General features: G+C 42.0%; 1 protein-coding gene across 1 annotated transcript; it reads right to left on the bottom strand.

Moving 5' to 3' along the window:
• Nucleotides 1-859: 859 nt before the first annotated feature.
• Nucleotides 860-7,082, bottom strand: LOC120292603. Its single transcript, XM_039310874.1, has 2 exons — nucleotides 6,834-7,082; nucleotides 860-1,447 (listed from the first exon to the last, which is right to left on the bottom strand). The coding sequence occupies exons 1-2, from the start codon at nucleotides 7,080-7,082 to the stop codon at nucleotides 860-862; spliced, it is 837 nt and encodes a 278-aa protein (XP_039166808.1).
• Between the last annotated feature and the right edge of the window lie 3,598 nt (nucleotides 7,083-10,680).

Raw genomic sequence — 10,680 nt, 5'->3', positions numbered from 1 at the left:
TTGATAAAAGAAGATATCTTCAAGTGTAGTGACGAGTGATTCGTCAATGTGTCTTGAGATCCTTGCATAGATGTGGTTTATTGTGTAAAACTGATTACAGCATGCGAGTCTGGCTTTTGGGCGGAGGAAATGAAAAAGACGGTAAAAAATGGGCTTATGTAGTGGATGAGAATGTTGAGAGGAGTCGTGAACGAAATTCCGGCACAAAAACAGAGGTCATAAGAAAGAATGAAATTACTAGTGGCGGCAACTCAGCTGGGAAGAATCAGTGCAACACCGAAATTGCCTTATAGCTGGTAAAGATCCGAAGGGGAGGCAGGATTGGTCTTTTCTCTGTCAAGTATCCCCAGGAGTTTGGCCTCAATAACGACTCTCGATTCATATCAATCGCAAGCGATATTCAATTGTAAATGTGGGAGAAATGCTGTTTTAGTTCGTTTGCCTCTTCAATATTCACAGAAGCTACCTTCCGATAAGTCGTCGTTGGATGGTTGACTCGGACTTCTTTCCGGATGAGATTTCAGGTGTTAATGCCAGGATTCGTTAATCATGGCGAGGAACCATTGACAGGTAGAAAACTATATGCACAGTGCTGACAAGAGTGGTTCTAATATCTCCCTCTTATTATTGCAGAAACTGTAAACGTAGGAAGCTGACAAATAGACACAAATACACATATATTTGACTCACGCCCGGGAAAGCAAAGAAAGCTCCCCTTTATTCAACACTCATCTCGCAATTCCACCCGGCTAGTTATATAAGTAAAGACACTGCATCAAGCTTAGAATGTTGCACCTGCCGATGGCTCGGAAGAGTAATCTTTTGTTTTCTTTAGGTTTTCGAAGATCTCTGTGGAGTTTTAGCAGCCGATTTTGTCGCACAATCTTCTGGCTGGTTTTCCTACCTTATTGAAGATCTTCGTGGATTTATAGATGGCATGGGAGACAAATGGTACATAGATAACCCACGCGAATATGTTGACCGCCAACAGGGCACCGACAGCATTTAATGTCTCGGTACCTTTGCAAGCGATCGTGCCGAGCCGGAGCTGAATCATGTCGACCATGGAGTACAAGAGCAACACGCCGCCAATGACGGAGGTCGACGTGGAGAGAGCGAACATGGATCCTCTCAGCACCTTGCTCGACGTGTCATTGATTTGTTGGTAAGTGTGTGGGGAGATGAGGTAGGTGAAGAGGTGGGTCTTGAGGGATTTGGCCACGAGGCTGGAAAAGAGATAGCACGCGAACGATATCACTTCGTTCTTGACCAGCCTCCTTGCCACCCGAACTCCAGCTTCACACTGCTTGTTGCCCTCTATGTTCTGTTGTCCAGCGTTCGCGAACGCCAGGCCCACGAAGACCGCGGCGGTGAAGAGCGAGTTCACGTTCACCAGATCGTCCAGTGCTTTCTGATGGACCTCCACTGCCGCCTCCAGCTTTTTGGGCTAGTGATGCAAACATGACAAACCACCACCAAAACAACATAAGAAAGTAGCGTTATTTCAAAGATCAAAGTGTAGAATACCGAGTAAAGTTCTCGAGACTCGTTCTCCTATGTCAAATCAATCTAATTGATCTGAAATTGTGATTAGCTCCGTTCACTATAAAGAGAGAAAATGGACTGACTCGAGGTCTGGGTTGGACGGTTGCTGGGACATGATTTCTTCGTATTGTATTCTTCACTGCCAATCTTACGCACCGACGGGGTTTTTATAGAGATGACGAAATTATGCTTAGCCAGCCTTGCAAGCATCGCTTGGGAAGGAGGTAAATCGAGAATGGAATAAAGACAACAATGTGACTGATAATCTCTCTTCTCCTTTGGCGTTTCCGTTTGAAGCTTATTACTTACATGCAAAAGAGAAAGCAAGCTATCCGAAAGTGACAAGTCAAGAACAATTATATGATGATTCTCGTGGTTCAACCACCCGCAAGCATGTGTCGTCGAGGGAAGGGTAGAAATTCATTTTTACCAAGTTGGAATACCGAAAATGAGGAAACCAATCCCTCCAATTTTTTTGAAATTATGTTTGCATGTTGCTGGCGAAGAAGAGTTGGACCCGTTTTAAGAAATAGGGTATGGACGCACCTTTCTTCAGTCCTCTAAATAACCGTGTCAACCTGTCTCATACTAAAAAAAATTGGGTTGGGTCGGGTCGGGTCAATCTTGTTTAACCCGACTCAGCTCAGAGTTTTCTTTTTGTGCTTAAATCATAGTTAGAAATTAGAATTACGCAACATTCAGAATTAGACAATGTTCAAGCTTGTTAGCTAAGATATGCGTATTTCACGTACTGAAGAAGTATATAATTAATCTAATCTCTATTATTGAACAGGTCTAACTAATTTAAAAAATGGCTACACCTATTAACACTCTTTATGGCTGGCATATTAATATTGAAAAACAAGTGCTGAAAATTTGGGTATCGAATGTTGCGTGTTGAAGTATTTATGTTTGAAGACCAAAATAAATAGTTGTTTGAACAATGAGATTTTTTTTTTTGTTAATTGTACTTTACTTCTACTTTAACTCTCACTTTTCAGATTTTTGTTTCGCTTTTTATTGCGGGGCGTGAATGAAACTTATACTTGAAGTTAAATCGTCTCCACTCGAACCTCTCATAAGAAGGTGGGGATTTGAACCCCCACCTTCCCCTTCCCACATGAGAGGGGTGGCCCCCCAGTAATTGAATCAATGAGATCGGACAATAAGTTCAATTAGATTTTTAAAAATGTGGAAGAGGGAAGATTATTGGAAGGTTTTAACAATATATTTAATAAGTTTTTAGCTTGATTGGATATTTTATAAGTTAATCAACTAAGTAAGTCATTCCTTACTTACTACATCAGGTCTTAAAATATTCAATAAGCCGTGTATAATTGGAAATTATACAACACACTTAATAACATTAAGCAGTTAAAAGCTTAATCTTCAAGACTTAATGTGGCTATCAAACATATGCTGAATTTACTTGTAAAGTGACGTGATAGATTTATGGGGAAAATTATGTAAAAGTCCTAAACCTATTACATCTTTGTCAATTCGATTCTAAATATTTTAATTTTATTAATTGAGTCTTATTTTTTTGACTAATTTTAATTGGAAATTGTTTATGTGGACGTGCATAATGTCATAAAGGATGATTGGTGCTGTCGTGGATTATTATTTTTATTTTTTTATCCTTTTCTTTTTTATTTTCTCATTTTTTCCTTTCTTCTTCTTCTTCTTTTTTTTCTTTTTTCCACCTGGCTAGTGAGGATTGTTAGAGCTTGCCGGCCACTAGGCAAGACGATCATGGCTGTGGCTGAAGGTGCTTGTGGCCACACTTGCCGAAACCATTGATAGGCATGGCTGCAACCCAAGCTACCTCACTAGGGCCTTGCCGACTATTGTTTGAGGCAGCCATAGCCTTGCCCATGGCTGCGATCGATAAGGTGTGCACGGGAACCACCCGAATCGGGAATTATCCAGACTTGATCGGACTAGCTGATTCTAGGTGGTTTTCAAGGGCATCGATCTAGTTCCTGGTTCCATAAAATTGGAATTGGTGATGGGTCCGGTCCAGTTTCCAATTCCATAAAATTGGAACTGATCACTGGTGGTCCAGTTTCTGGTTTTAGGTGGAAGCCGAACTGATTTACTTTATTTTTTTAATATTTAATTGTTAAAGAAAAGTGGTGTTATGTAAACCCTAATGAAAATGAATCGTCCGACACCTGCCTCTCAACACTCACGTGGCCAACCCTCCTCTCTTTCCCTCTCGCCTCTCACGCCTCGGCTTCACGACTCTTCCCACCGTAGTGCCGTGCCCTCCACCGGCTGCAACGCTTTCCTTGCTCAATCGTCGACGTCGACGAGTTCACGCTGCTTGCAATCAATTCTCGACAAACGTCTGCAACTCCCAGATGTCCTCAAGCCTTTGCCGCCACTTCCAGCTCTCGCTGTTCCTTTTCCAGGACAAACGCAGCAAATCGGCAAGCTTCCTTGCTTCGCTCTGACGATCCAATCGTCGTCCAGCAGGCTCTACCATCCAACGCCGATGATTTTTTTGACCAGCACCTCCATATCCGATGTGGAGCTACCAGCCGGGAATTGTGACGCCGGTGGTCTTCCAATCTCGAGCAGCAGCCAGCAAATTCCGACACTGCTTCAGTCAGGACTGGTCCGGTCTTGTTCCCACCTCGACCAGCACCTCACGACGCGCTTCACCTGCACCATCAACATTACAATACCTCCAAACTCTTTGCGGTGGTGATCAGTGACTTCCCTGCAACTTTTTGAGCGAGCTCCAGAATTCCCAGTCGGTTTCATTCAAATCCAGTGAGCATAGGCGATTTACTGTGAAGCCACCAGCTCCATTGGACAGCCTGGGAACTGTATTGGACTGGTCCGGTCTTGTTCCCACTTCCAAAAATTGGGAACCGTTCTTGGATCCTAAGTGAGACCGAATTGCAGTGGGAACCGATTGACCATATTGACTCAATTGGTAAAATGTAAAGATGTTGATGACTCAATTAATAATATTGAAAAGTTTAGGATTGAATTAACAAAAAAAAAAAAACTAATTTTAAGAGTTTTGGATTTTTTTTTTTCTAAATATCTGTTGGGCGCTTAAATTGCCTAATAGTTTAAATAACTATTTATGATTAGTACATCACATGGTAATAAGACAATTTTAGGGTCTATAGCATTACTCAAATAGTTTGCCAAATTGGTCGGTCGACCCGGTTTAACCCGTGAAATGAGAAGAATCTTTTCTTTTGAACGGTTGTTGGAAATTTAGAATAGTCAAAATGACAAAATATTAAGGCTTGTCTATCTACATATGTGAAATATCCTAAATAAATGTATAATTTATATGATTTCCTGAGGTGTCGCTACTTTTGTAAAGGATATGGTTAAATGGCTTGTCGGCCGACATATGTGAAATATCTTAAACCCCACTCCCGAGGCATTTCTGTGGTATGCTAGTTTGTTCCTTGAAAAGAGAGATCGCTTTGCCTATAAACATTGCAATTCGATCCTATTGCTCGGCCTCACCGGTGCCGCTCCATATAGGGTGGCACATCCATATGGAGCCCTTCAAGAGATCCGGCTGCCTCTCAAGACAAAGATCTTTCCAATCCTTTCACCCATAAAAGCCGTTATTACGCAATCAAGATTCACATTATTAGGATACATGGAGCAAATGCCATCGTAGAAGGATCGTGGTGCCTGAAGGGCTCGGGTGACAAGAAAAGGTCCATCATGGCTCTAAATGCTACATCCGTGACTTCCGAATCTCAACAAGATTGCGACCGTTGGTCCCTGACCTAACTAACAAAAACAATTAATAGAAGCAAATTGAGCATCTACAAAGGGACTTGGGGATAAGCTGGGTATATGTCTTGGAGCAAGTTCAATAAAGCATATAGCTTCGAAAGACTAAGGTTGCCCATCGCATACAAAATAGCAGTCACGTGCCCCTAGCGACAATGTTTAGGAAGTTTCGTCTTGTTCCTAGTCCCTAAACACTTGTTCCTAGTCCCGTTGTTTAGGGACTTTTGTTCAATGTCTAGAATTTTTTTTTCTATCATTTTAATTCCACAGATGTTAGTAATGTCTTGTTCATAGAATCCTCTTTTGATAAATAAAAACAAACAGCTGGACCATTGCCATGGGTCAATCTTCGTTTACTCTTGTGCTCATGCATCCTTTTTTTTTTTTTTTAAACAATGTCCGGAGATTATCAATCACCGACCACTAGTAACTTGTGCATGGCCACAAGTAATAGTGGCCAATCAGAGTGATGTGCAAAATCACCTTGCTAATATTGAAAATGTCGCGTGTGACATCCTGAATTTTACAGTTTTGCTTTCAATTAAATTAATTGAGCTTTTCATTAACGCACATATAGTGTTATTCTCAGAGCTGATCACTCCTGAGATAACTAGACTATCTAGGGAAGTCATTAAGGGATTTTAATGCAATAGACCTAAGGATTTGACCAGGACTTGACTACTCGACCGTGCTCACCTGCAGAGATCATTACGGCACAATAAAAAATTGCTTAGAGATTAGAGATAGGTCGGTTTGACTGAGATGTGTGGTTAAACATGGGTGACTCCACTACATTGGAAAATTATCTTTGATTAGTACTAGACTGATTTTTCTATCATTTTATTGCCCCGTGTCTGTATTTGAAATCTTAAGGTTTTCACGACAACCGAGAGTTGCCAATGTATTGAAGAGGTACGTGTGGCTTGAAGAAAATCGACCACAGGTTAATTACACTAAAAATTCCTAAAAGCTGCCCGGGTAGATTAGGTCACGCTAAAATAGTGTCAGATTGAAATTAACTGTGAATTTGAACTTGATTTCAGAAATTGGAAGTCCTGTCATGTCACAAATCATGTTAGGAGCATTGACCCGTCTCCAAAGATTTTTCTACAAGCCGAGACATTTTGGGAAAAAAGTTGTCTTAGGGTTGTTTTTACATAGAAAATGTCGGGGACCATTTTTGATCACGCAATTGAAAGAAGTGGGATCAATGGTGAGGAAAATACCGGTGGATCGATATGGTGTCGCTTGAATTTATAAAGGCCGATTTGTGTTGAGTCAAGGAGAAATTAGAGTCCAATTTGGGGGGAAATCTTGTAAAATTCGTTACCCCCAACCACCTATAGCTTTTGGACCATTTCAAGTCCTCTAAATGGAGCTTTGGTGGCTGATTTTCAGCCTAGGAAAGGCAGCTGGTGGTGGAGGAATCGTCAAGGGGACCGATAGATGAGGGTGGAAGCTTGGTAGGTCCCTTGTCCCCTCATGTCTCCCTCTCTCCCTCTCTCACTCACCTGTTGGTCAACCGCCCCTCCTCCTTTCTTATTGTCTTGTTCGGACGCACCTAGCAAGCTAGAAGACCAGCCGAAGCCCATTCGAGCCACCCCGTCCCCACCGCATGCCGCTGTTGCCGCTTGCCGCCCCACGCTCGCCCATGCATGCCTCTGCCTCGCCGCGCAACTCCGATGCCGTCTCGCTTGTTTCGCCATTCCAGCAAGCTGCCTTAGCCTTGCTAGGGCTGTCCAGCTTGCCTCCACCACCATAGACCATCGCCAGAGTTGCCGTGGAGCCTCACATGAGCCCGATTTGGTCCCCTTGGCTTAGCTCTGCCCATCTCCACCCCAATTGAGCCTCCATCCAGCCGCTATTAGAAGCAAAAGATGTGGGTTTCTAGCAGCTCGTTTGGCTCGTTTTGGCCCGCTTCTTGGCCTTGAAAGCTAGGCCTACTTTGGAGAGAGTTAATCCTTACCGCGTCCCCGTCGTTTCGAACCATGCAGTTCATTCGACAAGTGAGTTTAACTCACTAATCCTTGCTTAGTAGGTTAATGACGCTTAAGGGTTGTTTAGTTTAGACTAAGATTGATTTAGTGGATAGTTAGAACGGTTTAGTGAATTAGTTAATTATCGATGCATGTTAGGTGGTTAGTTTTGTGTAATTATTAAGTAGATAGACTTTAATATTTATTTAATGAGTCTCGGAATTTTTTTGGGCCCATTCCAACATATAATTAGGCTTTTCGGGCATAAGTATGCGTTTTTGAAATTATTGGCATTATTTAATTAATTTTCGTAATTAATTAATTAATTATTTTTCGGAAATTAGATCGTGATAGTATTGGTGATAGGAATTTTATGCCTGATTGGTGGTGTGATCTGTTTATTTAATTGAGCTTTAATTTGTGCGATTATGTATGAATTGTGATCTTAGGAATTTATTCTCAATTTAATTAATTTTGGTAATTAGTTGGAAAATTGCCGGGGCGTCGGTCTACGCCGCCAAAATCTATTTTGGGACTACGGAAAATGGTGGGAAGTTCAAAAGTGAAAATATTGTAATTTGGCTAAGGCAGTCAGTGTACCCACACGTATATTTTTATTGGGTATGATAAAAATGATGAATTGATTGTATGGTTCGGGATGGTATATTATATCAGCATGTGGACGATATGTCATCTTATATTAAGAGCGGTATATTGGTATATTATATCAACCCACGGGCTCTGATATGTCAGCTTAGATTGCGAGCAGTGTACCTTATCAGCTTAGCAATAGCAATATTATCAGCTTAGAGAGAGTATTAATAGTATATTATATCATCCTATAGGCTCTGATATGTCAGTTTAGATTGTGAGCAATATACTTTATCAGCTTAGAGGAGTATTATTAGTGTGCTATATCAACCCGATGGTTCGATATGTCAGCTTAGTGAGAGCAGTACACTATTAATCAGCTTAGCACGAGCTATACTATCTATTTATCAGCTTAGAGCGAGCACTCCTAATATGGTTGGACTTATAGATAGTATTGAATGGGCTGACTAAGAAATTGTCGTGATGACATCTAATTGACTAGGTCGATTGATCGATGATTCGATCTAAGTGTGGATTTAATGTGATTTAATGATTGGATAAATTGAACTGACTTGAAGGAAGAAACTGAGGCCAAGGTAAGTCCTCTAATGCCTGATTGTGCTTAGGTAGCCCTTGTTAAAATATGTCTCGAGTTTGAGCGTTTATAAAACGCGATTCACTGGAAAAGAGAAAATAAAATAGAATATATGTGCAGCAAAGTTTTTCTTTCCATTGCAAAGGAGAAGCCAAAATTTTATTGAGCCATGGTGGGGCCCAAATGGGCACACATTAATAAAAGGGAAAGAAGTTCTCTGCAAGTTGAAGAAGTGGTGGGCCTAGAGTCAAAGTGTTGACTCTGGGTACACACGCACACAAGCAAATAAAAGAGGAAAGAATCCTCACGCGTAAGCCCACGGTGGTGGGCCCTCGACTTTGGGCACACGAATAAAAGGATTTCTTCTTTGCTGGAGAGTGCTGGCCGAAACCCTACGTAGAAGTCGCAAGAAGGGAGCCGCGAAAGAGGTTTTCTTCGGGGTGTTGCTGCTGCACCCGTACGAGAGAATAAAAAGGAGGAGCCGCATGTCTTCAAGCTGAAGCACGATCAAGAAAAGGAGTTCTTTTTAGCATTTGTTTTGAGCTTGTGTGATAATTTTGTGCCGTGACTTGGGTTTGGATTAAATTGGGGTTTGGGAAACATCGAGAGAGTGTTTGAGTGACTTGAGTGTGTAATCTCCTTGTATCGCTTGATCTATAGTGAAATTCGCTATTGCTCTCCTCGTGGACGTAGGTCTTTACGATTGAATCACGTAAATCTGGTGTCCGATTTATTTTTCTTTTTCTGTCTATATTATTGTTTGATCGCTCGCCTTATCGCAACAACCCTTATGGCGTATTTTCTTCCTAATCGAGTCTTAGGGGGTTGAACTTGTTGAGACATTGTCTCACTGGTTATTGTATAACCATTTTCAGGTTCTTAGATGGTGTTGGTGGAGGATCAGAAGCTCCAGAGTTTAATAGGTGAAGCCTGAAGAATCGGCGAAATTGTCTGACTAGCTAGTTGTAGGATAATTCTCTTTTGTTGGGAGCCGATCCCTTTTTGTAAACCTCTGTGTATAGACCTGTGTGTTTATAAAAATGCATTTTGTGAAAAATTGGTCATACTTTCCTATCCCATATTGTTGTTGTCTAGGGATTGTTTTTTCTACTTCCGCATGTACATTAAAATAAATGGGTCAGCGATGCATCCTGTGACGTCGCTATTAATCGACCAAGGTGGGATGGGCACGTGCTCGGAGGATCGGGGCGTGACATCCCTGTTTAAGTGGTATCAGAGTGAAGTTTAGTGATTGAAATAATAAGGTGCGATGGTCTATGGGATAGTAGTAGGAATGGCCTTTAATTTCATGCTGGTGCATGTGATTGATAGCTGATTGGTGGCTTGTTTGTATGGCTCAGGCTAGCGCAAGTGTAAGAGTATCGCGGCAGGTCGATACTAGTGTAGAAGCATCGAGCGATCCTGGGTTTGATGGATCGTTCAGGCGTTAGTGTTCCTTGGAGTTGGTTGAGCTAGTAAGCTCAGGATTGAGCTGCCGCTGTTGCCACTGTCACTGCCGTCACTAGTGTCATAACCATTGTTGTTGCCACACCTGCCGTGGTCCAACATGGAGATTTGATTTGGGAGTAAGCAGTTCCATCCGAGTCGAGGTTAAGATTCAGTAGAGATGGAAATCGGTTTGGGAAGGAGCCTATGATCGGAGAAAAGTATCCTATTCCGTCAAATTGGAAATGTGGGATGGATAGGTTAGCAATGAATCATATTGGAGTGTGTCGTGTTGATGGAAGCTGACATGGATTACCCCCGTGTCCTATTAAGACGGGTGCTTATTCTGAGTGTGACCAATAGGGTTACCTGGTTAGAAAAAGGTCATCGAAGGCCGATGGGACAAATCGGTGGGAATGCGCCGTAGAACACACTGTAGGGTATTGGGGACAGACCCCGGTGCAAGTAAGAGTGCATGCTGTTATCCTACAGGAGATAGAGGACTCACCAGTTATGTGTTGAGTTTGTAGAAGGAAGTATGGATTGATCTAGTGTCTTGGTATAACGAGAACGTGCTATAAATGTGGCTAGCACTGCCATAAGGTGAGGGATTATCAATGTGAGTCCAAGGGAGCATTAACACCGCTACCGCAGATAGGATGCCATTAGGATGGCGAAAGGGATAGGAATGGAACTAACCATGCACTGATAAGAGGAAGAATGTTTTTAGGATGATTTTATCAGAGTAGC

Source organism: Eucalyptus grandis, chromosome 1 (assembly GCF_016545825.1).
Source record: "Eucalyptus grandis isolate ANBG69807.140 chromosome 1, ASM1654582v1, whole genome shotgun sequence".
In the NCBI taxonomy this organism is placed as follows: Eukaryota; Viridiplantae; Streptophyta; class Magnoliopsida; order Myrtales; family Myrtaceae; genus Eucalyptus; species Eucalyptus grandis.
This window is presented reverse-complemented; position numbering and strand designations above follow the sequence as displayed.

Coding starts and splice junctions, on each gene's coding strand:
- LOC120292603 (XM_039310874.1), bottom strand. CDS start 7,082: ATGGTGGTGGAGGCAAGCTGGACAGCCCTAGCAAGGCTAAGGCAGCTT. Junction 1,448..6,833: donor GAGGGGCGGTTGACCAACAG/GTGAGTGAGAGA, acceptor TTGCATCACTAG/CCCAAAAAGCTGGAGGCGGC.